Source organism: Dromiciops gliroides, chromosome 2 (genome assembly GCF_019393635.1).
Source record: "Dromiciops gliroides isolate mDroGli1 chromosome 2, mDroGli1.pri, whole genome shotgun sequence".
Taxonomy (NCBI): domain Eukaryota; kingdom Metazoa; phylum Chordata; class Mammalia; order Microbiotheria; family Microbiotheriidae; genus Dromiciops; species Dromiciops gliroides.
This window is the reverse complement of record NC_057862.1, coordinates 321,321,402-321,341,353: the sequence shown is the minus strand read 5'-3', so window position 1 is coordinate 321,341,353 and position 19,952 is coordinate 321,321,402. Positions and strand designations below refer to the sequence as shown.

Genomic DNA, 19,952 nt, shown 5'->3' with positions numbered 1-19,952 from the left:
TCAAAATTAAAAAAACCGAAACAAAACCTCATTTATTGCAAGGAAAAACACATTATCCACATGCAGAATCAAACACAAGATCTCCCACAAGCTCCTGCAGGAGCCACATGGGTACTTAATATAGACACACAAGGCACAAAACATTTACAGTGCTATTAGCTCCTGGTGGTTGCTTTATACAGTGATATCCTGGTTACTGGATCTACTGTGTGGCAATCTTACACTGGATTGACTTTCTACTCTCTCACTCATTTGGACAATGGTAAACATGATAGGTTGGTTTTTCAGTTCAGTAATTGTCATACATCAAATTTAACCCTCTGATAATTAATTAACTTCTTGATGTTAACAAAACTCAATTATTTCTGACTGTGTACACTCTGCCTCTGGCTCTGGCCCCGACTCTGGTACCAAATCAATAAGGGACTTTGATGGTTCAAAGATTCAGAAGAAACTTGATATCATTAGACCGAACCACGACTGCCTAAACCATTCTGACCAAGGACTCAAAAGCAAAACACACCCTTGTGCTCCCTCCTCCCCCCCTGCCTTTGCTGTAGTCTATGATGTTTGTTCGCTCTGTGCTCATGGATAATAGTCATTTGATCCCTTCTGCAAATTTGAAATATAGGGCAATTCTGTAGTCACCAATCTGACCATTTTTACTTTATGCCTCTCTAAAGAGAAAGTGGAAAAGTATGGCTCTTCTAAGAGTGAGTAGCATAATGTTCTGCCCAGAAGCACCAAGTGCCGACCCTCTATGACCTTATTACACAGATTAGACACGGATACCAATTCATTTGCAGTACTGAATAAGGAATACAATATGTAAACAATGAGTTTGGGACTTTACTGTTAAACTTGAAAGCAGAAGTGAGAATGTAGTGGCAAAAAAAGGCATCCTTCTGCCTAATAGATATCTAAAGAGGTGGGAGAGAGGGAGGAAAGATATCTCTCCCAGTTTACCAGCTTGGTTTCACTACCTTATGGGTTTCACAAAACTAGGAGGTTTTCTGAAGGGAAGGATTATAGAGTTTTAAAGAATAGGTACTCAGCATATCCAATACTAACTAGGGTAGGGAAACTGGGTCACAGAATGGAGAGGCTATTGGCTACAGGGTCTAGGCTAACACAAGTAAAACCAGTCACTTCCTCTCAGGGTTTGTGCGTATAAAGCAGTGCTCATCAGTCCAACAGTTGGATGGTATTAAATAAAAATAATGCCCTTGTGAAGAGAGATGTTACCAGGAATAGGGGCCCTGAACTCAACGTACCAGGATAGAGCAACTCCCAGTAGATTTAGAAATTTCCCCTTGCCCCCTTCCTAGATGAGTAGGATTGTACTTTGTCAAGGAAGATTGGGAAACCCCAACTCCCAATTCCAATGCTGGGTGAAGAGAACCCTGCATTCTCTGAGGTTCCCTCAGTGTACCCTTCGCTGAGATCAGCCCAACTCAGCCAGTCTAGGGAACAGACAGAGAACCCAGACAGAAATTGAGTCCCTTGCAGTAAAAATCCCGGAATATTTCCAAGCAATGAGGTGCCAAGGGAGGAAGAAACAAAGAAGGGATAGGAACATTATGGAGGTGGGTGGAAAGCCACTCCCTAGAAGACAGGGTCTTTAGGGCTCCGATTGCTCTACTCAGAGGACAAATGGGGAAAAACAGTTCTTCTGACCTGCCTTCTCCCTTTAAGTCTTGTCTTCTAGCTGAGGACTCTCATGTAACTGCTTCCCAGGAAGGCCAAGCTCAGGCAGGGCTCTTGTTAGAAGCAGTAGAGGCCTCAGAGGACTTCTGCAGCCATGAGCTGCAGACCCAGGAGCCCTAAGAGAACAGAGGCCCTAGGTTAATTTCTATAAAGTGCAAAGCTGAGGCACTGGTCCCTTATGAGACCTCTGATCAGAAAGCTGGCGTTATGACCTGGCCTCTGCTCCACAGCTGGAAGGTCCTGGGCCTCTGTCTGGAGCATTCTAGGCCCTGGACTCACAGCCTTGATGCAGAAGGAGTTCCAAAGGAGTAAGAGTTGGGAGGAAGGACCGAGGACCATTCTGGATAGACTGCAAGGCTAACACCAGGGTGGCTAAATGGATTCCAGAAGCTCGGCCAACAGAGGAAAACAATCCTGTTAAACTCCCTTCTGGAATTTAAGACCCAAAGAAGCAGAGGTAGCCTTGTGTTCATTCCAGTTTGCATTTGTTTTTCAAGCCCCTTTATTATCCCCCAACAGCAGAACAGGTTGGGATGGAAAACAAAATTCCCATTGGCAGGAATCAAGTTATAAATTGTAATTTGGTTCTGATAGGTACAGGACCAGAATAAGTCCTTAGTTTGACTGTTCGATGTAAATCCTTCTTGATGGAGTTTTAAAGTGCCTTTTATCCATTAAGAGACTGTGCATTTAAAAAGAAACCTTTCTTCAGCCCCTTCACCTGGTATCCAGCTGTACTTGGCTTTGGAGGAACAAAGAAGGGAGGGGGACCCCAACATCCTGCTGATTCCAGAGGCACAGGGTGGCCATGACTGAAGCTTTTGTCCTTAGCCACCACACTGACCTAAGCACTAAATGCTCACATAGAAGCCCGAGTCCTGCTTGAAGGCAAAAAAGTAAAGCAAAGACGGAGAGATGAACTTCCCTTCTGTAATGTACTCTGTAAGGAACCTGCATTTCCAGGGCAACAGAGCAGAGGAGTATGGCAAGGGCAGGGGTGTGAGAGGCACCGAATAGATCTTTGGTAAAACTCTCTGGGCCAACACACGCAGCTAAAGACGTCATTGATGCCCTTTTGACTCACTTCCCAAGCATAGAGCAGGAAGGGTGAGGAAACAGTAAAAAGTTAGATGAATGAAACTCACTCTCTTCAAGAGAACATTTCAGCCCTTTCTCAACTTCAGGACTTGGAGGCTTCCAAAACCATAATTTAGGCTAACGTGGTCTAATGCGGCCTCAGATCCTTAACAACCAATCCCCCTGGCATACAGGGAAGCCTCATAGGGAGAAAAGGAAAGGAACCCTTCTAATAGTGTTACCAGTGCCCCAAGTAAATATGTCCCCTAATGGGGCTCATGAGAAGTGTGGGAGAGAGTCAAGGCTGGGGCCAGTAAGGACAGCACCACCCAGAGCCCTCTGACTGAACTCCTTAATCCATCAAGTACCACAACACAACTTTACCCACATGGTAGGAATTCTTCAATTGCTTCATTTCTACACAACCTCCAGGATGAGGCTTGCTGACCATGACTTCTCGTCTACCTTAACAGGATGCGTGTCCCCAGCTAGGGACACAGACTGCCAACTGAACCAGACTGAGATGTAGTCATGGTTCTCATACATGCTGTCAATAAGGACACTGTTAGACCTTTCAATTCATTCTCATAGAAACTGGGGAACTTGGCTTATAGAATTAAGTTTCTATACTTCCAGTGACACATTTTCAATCCCATTTTCTTTTGGCCTCAAGTCTTGTCCCACATACATTAATCTTCTCTTAGAAGATGGTTATGAGAGCAGAAGACTGTTTTCCCCATCTTTATACCAAATGTACAATAGGGTTGTGTTTAAATCAAGCCAATTCCTTCATAGGAGGAGCAAGGGTGAGGTTTGGTAAGAAGAAGCTGGGTCTGATGACCCCAGCAACTAAAGACTCAGAGAGAGTTCAGGAGCAGAAACCTAGCTTAAAATAAAATAGAAAGGTTTTGAACTCAGACAGTAGAAATCAAAGTGCTAAGTAATGAGGAATGTGCTCATCTTCATCCCCCACATGTGGTAGATTCTGAGAAGGTGCTGCCTAAGGTGCTCCAGAAAACCTAGAGCCAGGATCAAGACTAACCTCAAGTACTCCGTTGAGACCAGTTTAAGGTGCAGCCTCCGGGAAGAGTCCAGAAGGCAAGAAAATCAGAGGTGAAAAAAGAAAAATATCAGAGGAAAAAGAGGGGTAGCAGTCAAACAGATGGACCATGATCCTTGTTTTGTGGAGACCTGGCCCAGAGGAGAAGAAACTATCCAGGTGAGTCACTGAAAGGTGGAGAGATTTGTGCTGTACCAAGATCAAAGCTACAAAAGGTAGGAGAGGAGGGAATGGGTGGGAAAATGTTGGGGTAAAATGAGCAGGGAGGGTTTACCATCACTATTGGAATTGTCCACAGTCTAACCTGATCCACTGGCCTGCCTGTTTATAAGTCCCCGATTGACAAGTAAGAGCAGTCCCCTACCTAACCTGCTCCATCCCCAGCCTTACCCAGGGCACTGGCCCTTTGGTGGGATGGGTGGGGTGGCTTGGCGCAGAGAATGTAGTGAAAAGTTCATTGTACAAAGGCACTAGTAACATTGGCAATGATGGAAGACATGCTTGGCTGCACCAGCTCATAGATTGCTTGGTAGGTGCCCACCACAAATCCGGCAAAGCCAAAAATGCTGATCAAGATGTCCTTAGCAATGACAATGGGGCTCATGCCTTCTGAGGAATATGTAATGATGTCCAGGAGCGGAGGGATGATCAGCGCCAGGGCACTGCTGCTCACAGAGCCCACCAAGGAGATGACCAGGTCTAGCCGGGGGATCAGGATGGCCAAGACACCTGCAGAAGGAGAAGAAACTTCATTTATGATCAGCCTAGGGAAGAATAAGACAGAATTTGCCCCTTTGCCTGGTTCCTTCCCTTTACCTACCTACAAATATAATGTTTCCCCTACCACCATCTTTAAAAATCTTCACTAGACCCTCCTGTCACTGCAAGCAAGTATCTTATCTTTCTCCTGCCTTTCTTAGCCAAACTCTGTGAAAATGCTTTCTCTCCTTATTACAGTCACTTCCTTTCCTTTCCCTCTCTTCTCACCTCCCGATGATATGGTTTCCAATTTTATCATTAGTTAAATTCCCCTTTCCACAGTCATGTGTGATTTCTTAATTTCTACATCTGATGCCCTTTTCTCGATCTTCATCCTCTTAACCTCTTTGTAGCATTTGACACTGACCATCCTCTCCTTGTGGGGCCTCTTTCCTCTCCTAGTTTTTGTGGTCCCGTCTTCTCTTGGTTCTTCTGTCTTTTCTTTCTCAGCCAAATTTGGTGGATTGTCATCCACCACACACCTCCTAATTAGAGGTACGTCCAAAGGCTCTGGCCTTGGTCCTCCTATCTCTACATTCACTCTCAGTGAGCTCGTGAGCTCCCATCACATCTCTGCACTGAAGACTCCCAGAGCTATGTTCTTAGCCTTAGTTTCTCTGCTAAGCTCTAGTCTCATAACACCAGTTACCTACTGGACACTTTAAGTAGGAAATCTGATAGACACTAGAAACTCAATTATGTCCCCACCTCCTGCCAAGCCCCACCCCCAACTCCCAAACATTCTTATTTCTATTAAAGGCACCAACATCCTTCCCACATATTCAACCAACTGTCGAATCACATGGTTTCTATCTCCACAGTATCTCTTGCATCCCCCCTCCTCTTGTCACTCACAAGCCTCAACACCCCTTGCCTGAATGATTCTGACAGCTTCCAATTGGTCTCCCTGTCTCCTCTCTAATCCTCTCTTCACACAACTACCTGACCGCACTACTCTGTACTTGCTGAACCCCAATGGTTCCCTATTGCCTCCAGGGTCAAAGGGAAATTCCCCTGCTTGGCACTGAAGTTCTTCACCATCTGCCTCCAACCTACCTTTTTAACCTTATTGCACATTACTGCTCTCTGTGCAAACTGTGGTCCAGCCCAGCTGCACTTAGGTGAAGCGTGCCATCTCCTGCCTCTGTACTTTTAAAATGAGCTGTCCCCCTGCCAGACATACACTCCCTCCTTACTTCCCACTTTCCTGCAAGGCCGCTAGCTTGTACAGGAGGCCTTTCTCAAGCCTCCCAGTGGCTAGTCTTTCCCCCTGACCTCAGATCTATTTGGCATATTCCTCAATCGTACAAGTTGCCTCCCTTGACCAGCTCCTTGAGGGCAGGGACTGTTTTAACTTTTATCTTTGTGTCCCCAGTGCCTAGAGCCATGCTTGGCACATAGCAAGGGCATAATAAGCATTGTAGACTGATTTCCTAATGTTTCCTATTACATTAACATAGTCATTTGTAGTTTATAAAAAGTTTTTTTATGTATCATTTCAAATCAGCCCCAAGAGGGAGGCAGGGAAGGAGCTGACGTGGTCTGACAGAAGGAGCCAAGGTTTAGTGTGGTGAAGGGTCTGCCCAAATCACAGAACTAGTATATGGTGGGGTTCAGAGCAGGAAGGCTCCCAGTCTCCTAAGTTAAGCCCAAGGCCTCTTTCGAATTCATCACTCTGAAGGGCAGGCTCATTTCTAATAGCCTCCTTTCTCTGTTTCTGTTGCCAGAGGTCAGCACAGTGTACAGTGGGCACATGAGCACACAGCTAGCACTTTTGAGATACATTTCCCACTCATTTGGCATGCTGGAGTCTAGAGAACTAAGTGATGGTCCCATTAATGCATTCTGTATGCAAGTAAACCTCTCTTTTCCCTTCTATAAAATGGTGAGCCGACTAGATCTCTAGGGCTCCTTCCAGCTCTAAAATACTGTATTCATTTAAATTCAACAGTGATGAAGCCACTGGGTGGCGCCATAGTGCATAGAGTGCTGGGCCTACAGTCAGGAGGACTCATCTTCCTGAATTTAACTCTGGCCTCAGTCACTTACTAGTTGTTTGAACCTGGGCAAGTCGCTTCCCCCTGGTTGCCTCAGTTTCCTCATCTATAAGAGGAGCTGGAGGAGGAAACGGAAAACCAATCCAGTGTCTTTGCCAAGAAACTCCCAAATGGGGTCACCAAGAGTTGGAAACAACTGAATAACAACTATGCCCCAGGCACAGTCCTAGGCACTGGAGATAAAGATGCAAAAATGAAACAGTCTTTGCCCTCAAGGAATTTACATTCTACTGGAAGGAAATAACATGTCCACAGATAAGTTAATACAAAATACAGACAAAGTACTTTGAAGGTGAAGGCATTAACCACTGGGAGGACCAGGAAAGGCTTCAAATAGAAGAGGGCACTGGAGTTGAGCCTAGGAACAAGCTATGTATACTGTGCTGGAGGTGAGCAGGGAGTCATCCTAAGTGTGCTAAAGTCCCGTCCAGTTCTAAAATTCTCTGATCCCAAGAAAACCACAAAGTGGGAGGGAAAAGGAATTTTATGACCTCTCCTAATTTTTCATTTTCTTGCCACTGGAAGCGTATTCCACAAGAGAAAACACAACCTCCTTCCAGGGGAGAGGCCATAAGCCTCATTTCACAAAAAGCTTCCACAAAGCCTAATAGGGCTGTAACCTGCAGGGAAAGAAGGTGCCTCTGATGGAAGACCAGGGAGAACGGCATTCCCAGACCACAATGACCTCACTGTTAATTGCATAATTGCATCTGAGACCCAGCTGAGCTCATGTGAGGGAGGTAAAACTGACTGTTCCTTGAGCCATCTTGGATGTAATTAGGATTCTCTGCTAACTCTTATGTTTCCATATCAAGCCACAAATTATGAAAGAAAATGCTATTAATGGTCAAATGGAATAGTGACAATGTCTGTGTTGTGGACACATAAGGTGGACCTCCCACCTCTGATTATGCTCAGGCCCCTGTTATTTTAAAAATTAAATTGTATTTTATTTTCCCAAAGATCTTCCCAGTTCCCCCCCACCCAACCCCCTACCCTGTCCAATTGAGAAAGCAAGAAAAACAAAACTTCACTTACAAACATATATAATTAAACAAAACTTGGTGGTAGCTGGATGGCACAGTGCTGGTCCTAGAGTTAGGAAGACCTGAGTGCAAATCCAGTTTCAGACACTTAACTAGCTGTGAGGCTTTGGGCAAGTCGCTTCACCTCTATTTGCCTCGGTTTCCTCAACCTTAAAATGGGGATGATAATAATAGCGCCTACCTCCCAGGGTTGTTGTGAGGATCAAATGAAATATCTGTAAAGTGCTTAGCACAGTGCCTGGCACATAGTAGGTGCCATATAAATGCTAACTATAATTATTATTAAAGCAAATTCCTGCACTGGCCATGACCCTCCCCCCCAAAAGGAAAAACACACAACACATGTCTCAATCTATTCTGAGTCAACTTCTCTATATGGAGTTGGGTAGCATGTTTCATCATGAGTTCTTTGGAATTGTGGAGGCTAGTTGTTATTGATCAAGGTTCCTAAGTCTTTCAAAGTTGTTTGTCTTTTCCAATATTGTTGTTATTGTACAATTTTTTCTCCTCATTCTGCTCAGTTCACTCTGCATCAATTCATATAAGTCTTCTCTGGTTTCTCTGAAACCATCCCATGTCCTTTCTGACAGCACAACCATATTCCATTGCATTCATATATCATAAATTGTTCAATCACTGCAGAATAGTTTTAATTTCTAGAGCTAAGATAAGTATTTTGGTACAAATAGGTCATTCTTCTCTTTCTTTGATCTCTTTGAGGGTATAGCCTCATCCATTTTCTCCAGATCTGCCTATCTTCCTGAGTTCAATTTTGATATTTTTTTTCTTTTCTTTCTTTCTTTTTTTCTTTGAGCTTACACACTAGATAAATCCTAACCCCTCCCGAGGGCTCCTAATGGGTAAGTACTGTGTTCTCTGGAAGAAAAGGAATAATTTCTTATATAACAGCTTAGTGCAGAAGAAAGAGCACTAGACAATGTCAGAAGACCTGAGTTGAACCCTAGCTCCAAGATTATTAGTTATGTGATACTGGAGAGCTACTTCCTCTCGTAGCTTCCTATTTTGTAAAATGTGGATAACAGTACTTGCATTTCTAAAGTCACAGGGCTATTGTGAGAATCAAATTGGTGACATTTGTAAAATGTTTTGTAAATGTGACAAGGGTATAAATAAATTGATTATTAGAAGAACTAAATGCACTGGTTTGATTTGTCTTCTCCCCTCCTTCACTATTTTGAGGTGGAGAGTTTAGAATACAGAATGTCAGAGCCAGAAGGGACTTTAGAACACAGAACAGGAGGAAGGGACTTTTAGTTCAACATTTTAGAGTGGAGGAAATGGGCCCAGAGAAGGGAGGTGACTTGCTTAAGGTCACACTGCTAGTAAGTGAAAGAGGTGGTACTAAAGAAGGCTCTGTTACTGAGTTCAGTACTCTTTTCCACTCCAAAACATGATACTCTTCCCTTTTCTGCACCAGGTGGAGTGGGAGGAGGGTCTCTAAATCCTATTCTCAGCAGTTCATCCCTAGATCCTCTGGTTCTTATTCCCTACTCAGAAAATGAAAAATGCAGGAGATAGAATAAAGAAAATTAGCTTCTGGATGGCCAAGAAGTTTTCCCAAAGGACTTTTTACCAGAAATGCACTCATTTAGCAGTTCCCTAAATTAACACTCTTACCTATTCTGCTGTGGCAAAGGATTCACAATCCACGTTGAGGTTGTGAATGAAATAATTAAAATAAAATGAAAAGATTAAAAGGGAGTGAAGAAACTTATATGAAGCCTCAGCTATACTATGGGCACATTTGTACCCTTGGGACAAATTCCTTCGTCTGCTGAAACAGAAACTGCTTGAAAAGGTTCTGAGACTTCAGGGAAAAGCTTTAGAAAGAGCAAGGTATACCTTGGTCTGCAGACAGTTTTAACCTTTCACTGTTTCTAAAACCTGTGCACCGGAATCACAGAATATTAGCATTCTTACAGATAAGTCAGTTCAAGCCCTCATTTTACAAAAGAGGAAAATGAAGCTCATAGAGGGAAAGTATCTCGCCCATGGTCACAAGTTAGTGGCTAGTGGGAGAGCTGAGTCTAGATTCCCATGTTTCCAGTACACTTTTCCATCTCATTTTATATAACACCTAATCTCCAAGTTAGGATCTATAGGAGAATGAGAGGAAGAAATAATTCAGGATCAATTAAGCCAGTTTTATCAATTGATGGCATAATGGTATTATCTCTCTTTTTTTTCCCCGGGGCAATGAGGGTTAAGTGACTTGCCCAGGGTCACACAGCTAGTAAGTATCAAGTGTCTGAGGCCGGATTTGAACTCAGGTCCTCCTGAATCCAGGGTCGGTGCTTTATCCACTGTGCCACCTAGCTGCCCCCTGGCATTATCTCTTAAAAGCCTGCTGGCCAGGACATCAGATTTAAGCCCAAACCTAATTACTCATCCTGGCCTTGGCAAAGTCCTTTGCTTATTCTGATACCTCACATCCTTCAGGCAGTGTCTTTAGACTTCAGTTTTTATGCTGTAAAATGAAGGCGTTGGAATTATGTCTGGCTCTAAATCTTATGTTTCTAGGTAGAGACACTTTTATCTGTCAAGGATAATTACAGATACATCCAGTTAGGGACACATTCTCTTGTTTCCAAAATGGTCTGCTCTCTGAAATAACCTAGTTTAGTTAAGTAATTAATGTTTTAGTTATGAAAGGCACTTAGAAATAACCTGAAAAGGGCATATTCTACTCGATTTTTTTTGGGGGGGGGGGCAGGGCAATGAAGGTTAAGTGACTTGCCCAGGGTCACACAGCTAGTAAGTGTCAAGTGTCTGAAGCTGGGTTTGAACTCAGGTCCTCCTGAATCCAGGGTCGGTGCTTTATCCATTGTGCCACCTAGCTGCTCCCTCGATTTGATTTTATACAATTAAAGGGATCCCAGGCAGAATTTCCTTGTACTTTTTTTCTCAGCTAAAGTTAACTATGGAGAAGACAAACATAGGGTGGATTTATGGATGAGGTGAACATCTCCAATTCTACAAAATGACTTCTAATTTCCTCCTCTGGTGTAGAGTTAGAAGGAATTGGAAGGAACCTTCAATGTCAGCTAGTCCAAGGCCTTTATTTTACAGTTGAGGAAACTTTAGCCCATAAAATTTGTGCCCCAAGTCGCATGGGTACAAAGTGGCAGAGCTAGAATTTTTTTTTCCAGAGCTAGAATTTAAATCCAGGTCTTGTGACTCCAAGTTTAAAGTCCTCTCTCCTACATTGTATAACCACCCTTCTGCTCACTAATAGAAATGGACCTGTAGTACTGTGAAAACAGCCCTGGAAAGTGGGAGTACTGTTCATTTAATTTCAACAAACATTTATCAATTACCTATGGTGTGCAAGACATGACCTAGCAATAACCAAGTCTCTGCCTTCACATAGGTAGGTGCCATAGTAGGTAGAGTGCTGGGCTTGGAGTCCAGAAAATCTAAGTTTAAATCTAACCCCATATACTTACTAGCTGTGTGGGAAAGTCACTCTACCTATTTTCCTCAGTACCCCCATCTGTAAAATGGGGATGACAGTGGCAGCTAGGTGGCACAGTGGATAGAGCACTGGTCCTGGATTCAGGAGGACCTGAGTTCAAATCCAGCCTCAGACACTTGACACGTACTAGCTGTGTGACCCTGGGCAAGTCACTTAATTCCCATTGCCTCACCAAAAAACAAAACCAAACAATAAAATGGGGATAATAATAGCACCTACTCCCAGAGTTGTTATAAGGATTAAATGAGAGAATAATTGTAAAGCGCTTAGTACAGTATCTGGCACATAGTAAGCATTATATAAAATGAGTTATTATTATTATTAATCTTAGGTCTGTAATGATTCTCTATGATCCTGGGTATGACACATTAACCAGGCCAGTAACATGAAAAGATTGGGATTGTTGGTCACTAAGGTCCCTTTCAGGTTTAACATTTTATGCTCAAAGGTCTCTTACAGTTTTGACATTCTATGATTCTGTGAGAGACAAGTCCAGAACAATTGCCTCACCAAAAAAAAAAAAAAAGTTTAAAAGAGATGAGTAACACTACAAATCTTGCATGACTTGACTCATGCCAAAGATGAAAGACATAAAAGGAAAGGATGACTCAAGAAACCAGTTAATTGGGAAAATTCAGAACACTAGGAAGGAGAGGAAACCAGCAATTTCCTACTTTAAGCCCAAAATTCTGTAGCAGTTAGTTTTGTAACTAAGTGCAGAGCCTTTAACAACTTTAATTAGCCCAAAGGATTGGCCAAGAAACTTCACGATATTACAAAATGCTTCTCCTTTGGGTTAACAGTGACTCAGAATTCGACCTTTTAATTCCTGAACCAAAACAGGGCAAACTGTAACTCTGCCAAAGGGAAACTAATTAGGAAGCCAGAAATAAGAAAGAGCTGAGTAAGAACAGACAATTATCGAGTGAGGAAAGAACACTAGACACTCAGGGAATTTAATCTTCCTAATGTACACTGATATTTGGGGCCTACGGAGCATGATGATCTTTTCTGTTTATTCAGTTGTTTTTCAGTTGTGCCTGACTCTTTGTGACTCCATTTAGGTTTTTTCCTGGCAAAGATATTGGTGTGGTTTGCCATTTCCTTCACAAGCTCATTTTAAAGAGGAGGAACTGAGGTTACAGATGAGGAACAGGGTTCAGTGACTTGGGAGCCAGATTTGAACTCACAAAGAAGAGTCTTCCTGACTGCAGGCCTGGTACTCTATCCACTGCACCAGCTAGCTGCCCTTCTTCTTCTTTTTTTTTAACTATATCTAAAACTAGAAAAATTTATGCTTTATCACTCATGTTACTCTGTTCCTCAACAGAGTGGTGAGAGCATCAATAGACTTATAGACAAGGTATGTAAAGGAGAGGAAAATACCAAAAGTATGGGAAAAATTTTGGACCTTATTAATACTGAAAAAGGAACTCAGGGAATGTCAATAACTATAAACCTATATACCTACTCCAATTTGTACTAAATTGTTATGTGTCATTTATACATGAGGATAACCTCACTAAGAATATTAGTAGGGAACATGCAAATTTTTGCAAGTGATATGCAGCAGTGGGATACATATTTACTACTTCACAATTGTAAGAAAAAGATGTAGGGATTATAATACTCCATTGTGTCTATTATTCATGATTAAAGTATTTGATTCAACAGTAGAAAATATCTCCTAATAGGCTCTTTTACAAGGTGCCACCCACCCATATATAAAAATAACTCAAGATTTATCTGGTGAAAGGACAATAGTTCAACAACCCTCTGATAATAAACGTCAAATGAGGAAATAAAATAGGGAGATGTACACCAAGTAAACATATGTACCACTACAAAGGAAGAGACCCAGGAGAGAGTCCAGATTGAAGAGGGATTCGTGTTGCATATGCCATTGAGCTAATTGCCTCAAGCCCCACTCAGTACCTTACAGGGCCTTTTGTAATACATACGTAAACACTCAAAGAAGTTTGGCTTGTCCAGCCTCAGAAGAAAGACCAAGTGGACAAAAAACATTCACTGCCCAGATTTCAACATGCATTTGCATGGACTCTTTGTAGAGCTTTCCATCAGGATGTATACCTGATAAAGACAGGGCAGATGGATGAGCTGGGCTCAAAGGTGAATGGGAGGGAGAAAGCAGGCTATACTGCCTCTGCAAAATTACAATGCTCCTTTGCTGACCCCCCAGCTTCCCATGAAATCAAAGGCTCATCTTTTTAACACAAAAATTCTACCAGTGAGACATGGAACACTACTGTGTCTAAGGAATTAAAAATTAGTATCCTACAGAGAATAATGGAGTGGTGTACCATGGGTATGAGCAGGCTGCAGCATACAACCAATGAGGAATTCCAAAGAAGAATAGGAATAAAAGATGCCAACAAGGAATTGAATGATAGGTTGGTTACATGGCAGGCATAAAGGTGGAGAGCCAGAGTGCTTCACTAGTAACCCTGAAATGTCAGGGGAAATCAAAGAAGGCTTCCAACACATTGGCTGGACCTTGTGTGGTGAATGTGGGGGAGGATATGAACAAGAACTGCACAAGATGGGCAGCAATATATGGGTTTTGATTTGCATTGTTGGAAGAACTCCCAAATAAGTGAGATCACAGATCTATTTGAGTATGTATACTAAATTATTCTGTCTTCTGAGCTAATTCTCTTCAGATGGTGGTGTGAAGGTACCTTTGGATTTTAAGGAAGTGATAAAAATGGGACATGATCATTCCAAAAAACATCTCAATGCCATAGGACAATGCCTGGAGCAGCAAAACTCACAGAACAATGTGCTGAAATCATCTTCTAACCAATAATGGCTTAGAAGGTCAGAAGGAGGGAGCTGCTGTGCTGATACAGGAGTTGAGCCCAACCCTACAGTCACCCTGACACAGATCCAGTCCCAGGAAGGCCTCACCAGAGAAGGAGACCCCCAGAGTCTCTGAATCAGCTGAAGCACCAGTGTTGTCTGGAACTAAGCTCACAGTCTGGTGAGAGGGCTGAGCCCTTGGTTTGGGGGAAGCTACAGGGGTCTATGCTGATGCTGAGGGAGAACTTGGGTTTTTCACCCCTGCTGGGAACCAGGAGGTAGGCTTGAATAGCAGTGGCCCAGGTTGGGGAGGGGCACAGGCTTGTCAGAGCTGACAACCACAACACACAAATCTGGTTGATTAGAAAGTTGGACCAAGGAACAGGCCAGGCGAGTGAACAACCTGCCCCTCCTTAAATCATACCACCTGGGACTTCTGAAGCTTGGGATAGTGCAGCCTGGAAACAATGCCCCACTTTAAGGAGCTAAAAGTCAAGTAAAAGAAAGAGAAGATGAGCAGACAGAGAAAGGTGAGGCCCATAGAAAGTTTCTTCAGTAACAAGGAAGACCAAGGGGCACCCTCAGAGGAAGATGTCAACATCAGGGCCCCTATATCTAAAGCTTCCAAGAAAAATATGAATTGGTCTCAGGCCATAGAGGTGCTCAAAAAGGACTTTGAAGATAAAGTTAGAGAGGTAGAGGGAAAAATGGAAAGAGAAATGAGTGTGATGCAGGAAAAACATGAGAAAAAAGTCAACAACCTGAAAAGTCAAATTGGCTAAATGGAAAAAGAGGTACAAAAGCTCTCTAACGAAAATAATTGCCTAAGAATTAGGACTGAACAAATGGAAGCTAGTGACTTCATGAGAAAACAAGACACAATAAAGCAAATCCAAATGAATAAAAAAAAAAATAGAGGGCAATGTGAAATATCTTCTGGGAAAAACTGCTGACCTGGAAAATAGGTCCAGGAGAGATAATCTGAAAATTATTGGTCTACCTGAAAACCATGATCAAGGAAAGAGCTTAGACATCATCTTCCAAGAAATTTTCAGGGAAAATTGTCGTGATATTCTAGAAGCAGAAGCTAAAATAGAAATTGAAAGAATCCACCAATCACCTCCTGAAAGAGATCCCAAAAGGAAAACTCCTAGGAATATTATAGCCCAATTCCAGAGCTCTCAGGTCAAGGAGAAAATATTACAAGCTGCCAAAAAAGAAAGAATTCAAGTACTGTGGAGCCCCAGTCAGGATAGCATCAGATCTAGCAGCTTCTACATTAAAGGATGGAGGGTATGGAATATGATATTCCAAAGGGCAAAGGAAATGGGATTATAACCAAAAATCACCTACCCAGCAAAACTCATCATAATCTTTCAGAGGAAAAAATGGGACTTTAATGAAAAAGAGGACTTTCAGGTATTCATGATGAAAAGACCTGAACTTAACGGCAAATTTGACTTTCAAATACAAGACCCTAGAGAACTATAAAAAACTGGAGTTGGGGGACATACCTGGGGTGGAGCAGTGGGTGACTGTCTTGTGTCTGAGGCCGGGTTTTGGCTGGGGTCCCCCTGGGTGCAGGGTGGATGCTTTGTTCACTGTGTCACCTAGCTGCCCCATGATGACATCTTTAGGGTTAAATTGAGGGGTGAGGGGAATGCACTGGGGGAGGGGGAAGGGCAGAGGTGAAATCCTACATAAAAGAAACAGGAAAAGGCTTATGGAGTGGGGGAAGAGATGGAGAAGGAGCAGGGCAGTAAATGAATTTTACATTCATCAGAAAAGGCTCAAAGACCTCAATCTCATCAGAATTGCCTCAAGGAGGGAATAACATACACACTCAATTGGGTGAAGTAATCTATCTAAGCCTGAAGGAAAAGAGATGGGGAAGGGGATAAAGAGAGAGGGGCAAAAGAAGGGAGGGCAGATTGGGGGAGGGGACAGACAGAAGCAAATCCCTTTTGAAGAGGGATAGGGTGAAAGAAGATAGATAATAGAGTAAATATCATGGGGGAAGGGAACGGGATGGAGGGAAACAGTTTACAATAGTAATCATGAAAAAGAGAAAAGGGGGGAAAATTGTACAAAAAATATTTATAGCAACTCTTTGTGGTGGCTAAGAATTGAGAATCAAGGGAATGTCCATCAATTGAGGAATGACAGAAGAAGCTGTGGTATATGATTGTGGTGGAATGGTCTTGTGCTATAGGAAATGACAAACAGGATGATCCCAGAAAAACCTGGAAAGACTCATGAACTGATGTATATGTATATGAAGTGAGCAGACCTGGGAGGACATTGTGCATAGTGACAGCAGTATTGTTCAATGAGCAATTCTGAAAGACTTAACTACTCTCAGCAATGCAATGATCCAAGACAATCCCTAATGACAAAGCAAACTATCCACCCCCATAGAAAGAACTGATAAAAGGAACACTTGTGGATTGTACATATATAACCTGCTTGTTGTCTTGTGGAGGGGGGAAGAAAAGGAGAGAGGGAGGGAAGGAGAAAAATTTGGAACTCTAAAAGAAAGTGCTAAAAATGGACTACAAGCTAAGTACTTCCAAAGCTGGGAAGGTCTGGAATGTGGTACAAAGACTAACAGAATTAAATCTAGAGAGCTCATAATGACAGCGTTTTAGTAGGTGAAGAATTTTTTTCAGCCAAAGTAAATTAAGAACAAAAGCCTCTTAATATAAGGTGTGGAAGGGTTGCAATTTTTGTCAGTGAAGGGAAAACTCTCACTGATAAATTTATAGTTCTCCTAGAACAGGTGTTAACCCAGGGTCTGTGAAATATATATATATATATATATGTACATGTATTTTTAATAACCATATTTCAATATAATTGGTTTGCTTTGTAATCTTATGTACTTTATTTTATGCATTTAAGAACACTACTCTGAGGAGTCCACAGGTTTCATTAGACTGCCAATAATGTATATGACCCACAAAAGAGCTTAAGAACCCCTACCCTAGAGCACTGACATTTTAATTTCTGTTTACCAAAATTAACCATTTTGCAAAAACTGTTCATAACTGTGGGGGTTTCTTTTTAGAAACAGAATATAAGGTCACCAGGAGGTTTATTTTTTAAGGATAGCAAAGACAGACAAAACCTTTAGGCAATATTAGTACCAAAACAGCTACCTTAAAGATATTTAGCTTGGGAAAAAAAAAGAGAGTCAATAAACATCTATTAATGGGCCTACTATGGAACATTCATTGTGGTAAGCACTGGGGATAAAAAGAAAGGCAAAAGATAAGTCCTGCTCTCAAGCAGCTTAGAGTCCAATGGAGAGACAACATGTAAACAACTGTACAAACAAGCTAGATATAGGATATATTGGAGATAATCAATAGAGGGAAGACACTAGCATTAAAGGAGATCAGAAAAGGCTTCCTGTGAAAAGTAGAATTTTAGCTAAGATTTAAAAGAGATCAGGAAGCAGAGATGAAGAGTGAGAAGATTCTAGGCATGGAGGACAGCCAGTGAAAATACCCAGAGCCAAGAGATGATAGTGCCTTGTTCAAGGAACAGAAAAGAGGCCAATATCACTGGGAGGATGTAAGGTGTGTAAGGAGCCTGGAAAGGCAAAGGGAGGGGAGGAGAAAGTTATGGAAGGCCTTTAAAATAACAGTATTCTGTATAAACAAAAGTTGAGAACTATATTTACATGTAATGGGGAAAAAAATAAAATACTTTATTAATTAAAAAAAACCCACAGTATTTTATCTGTTTTGTTTTATTTGGTTTTTTTGTTTGTTTGTTTGCTTGGTTTTTTTTGCAGGGCAATGAGGGTTAAGTGACTTGCCCAGGGTCACAAAGTTAGTTAAGTGTCAAGTGTCTGAGGTCGGATTTGAACTCAGGTACTCCTGAATCCAGGGCCGGTGCTTTATCCACTGCGCCACCTAGCTGCCCCCTGTTAACGTTTGATTTTGGAGGTTACAGGAAGCCACTGGAGTTTACTGAGTAGAGGGTGACATGGCCAGACCTGAGCTTTAAAAAGCTGAGTGGAGGATGGACTGGAGTGGGGAAGAACTTGTAGAAGGGAGACCAACCAGCATCTAATGCAATAGTCTAGGAATAAGGTGATGAGGGCACACACAGAGATGCTATAAAGGAGATATAACTGGGGTGGGGTGAGTGAGGAATTGAGGATGACACCTAGGTTCTAAGTCTGGGTGACTGGGAGAATGGTGGTACTCTCAATAGTAATGGGGAAGTCAGGAAAAAGGAAGGGTTTAGGGGGAAATATGAATTTAGTGCTGCGCAGGATGGGCGGGAATAGAGTTTAAGATGTCTATAGGACATTCAGTTCAAGATGTCCAACAAGCAACTGGAGTTGTAAGACTGGAAGTCAGGAGAGAAGTTAGGGCTGGATAAGTAGATTCGAGAACCATAGGCATAGAGATGATAATTTAATTGGAGGGAGTGGATGAGATCAGCAAGTGAAATAGTATGGAGGGAGAAGAGAAGACTCAAGACAGAGAGAGCTGTGGGATACCCATAGTTAAGTGGATGTTACCTGGATGAAGAGCTAGCAAAGAAGACAGAGGAGTGGTCTGATGGGTATGAGAAGAACCAGAAGACATTAGTGTCCTGAAAACCTAGAGAGAAGAAAATTTCAAGGGGACAGCTAGGTGGCATAATGGACAAAGCACCGGCCCTGGATTCAGGAGGACCCAAGTTCAAATCCAGCCTCAGACACTAGCTGTGTGACTTTGGGCAAGTCACTTAACCCTTGTTGCCTTTCAAAAAACCAAAACAAAAAAAAACACCTTAAAGGAAGAAAAAGAAAAAAAAAAGAAAATTTCAAGAAAGAGGTGATCCAGAGTGTCAAAGGCTGCAGAGAGGTCAAGAAGCATGAGGATTGAGAAAAATCCATTAAATTTGACAACTAAAAGATTGTTAGTAACTTTGGAAAGAGAAGTTTCAGCTTAATGATTAGGTCAGAAACCAGAGTGTAGAGAGTTAAGAGAGAAAGGAAGTGAAGGCACATATTGTATCTATTGCATTATACAATATTTGCATCTTAACCACAGACATTTTCAATGGCACACAGGACAGAATGATACCTTAAGAAATTAATCTCCTAAATACTTTCATGTAATATCAGTCCCTTCCAAATCCTGGAATAAGCTCAGGACAGAAGGTAATTTATTACACCTGGATTTTAGAAACAATAGACCAAAAGTCAGCTTAATTCCTCTCTCTATAAATACAGGAACTAGAGAAAGGTCTCTCAAAAGGTTACCTTATCACACCTCACACTGGTCCAAGCCAAATACTAGCCTTGGCTCTCATCCATAGCAGTGTTTGAACATGAGACAATTGAATCCCAAATGAAAAATATCATTTGGAATCAAGTTAATTTTTGGTTAGGGAGGCAAACTCTCCCAAAAGTGACAAGAAACAACTTTTATTGAAAGTGGTTGCCTTTAAAATTCCAATGTAAAAATTAAGTACATTTGTTCTCTTAAATATATATATGCTGATTGTTCTTGGGTTCATAAGATCTACTTCAGAGTAGATGAAAAGGTCATGTCATAGACAAATTAGAAAAGCAAGGAAGGAGCAGAGCCAAGATGGTGGAGAGAAGCCAGGAAGTTGCCTGAGCTCTCCCAAATTTCCCTCGGAAACAATGTTAAATTAAGCCTGTAAACAGATTCTGGAGCTACAGAACCTACAAAAAGATGGAGTGAAACAATCTTCCAGCTTAAGATAACCTAGAAGTACTTCAGGACTTCACTTAGGGGGCAGCTAGGTGGTGCAGTGGATAGAGCACCGGCCCTGGAGTCAGGAGTGCCTGAGTTCAAATCTGGCCTCAGACACTTAACACTTACTAGCTGTGTGACCCTGGGCAAGTCACTTGACCCCAACTGCCTCACTAAAAAAAAAAAAGGACTTCACTTAGGTAA

The 19,952-nt window shown here is 42.1% G+C and overlaps 1 protein-coding gene across 1 annotated transcript in view; it reads right to left on the bottom strand.

Annotated features, from left to right (window-relative positions):
• Nucleotides 1-19,952, bottom strand: part of LOC122742974 (proton-coupled amino acid transporter 1-like) — a 65,474-nt gene continuing 45,522 nt past the window's right edge. The window contains 1 exon segment of the mRNA XM_043987586.1: nucleotides 1-4,573. Coding sequence (XP_043843521.1) covers nucleotides 4,299-4,573 — 275 coding nt within the window. The 3' untranslated portion in view covers nucleotides 1-4,298.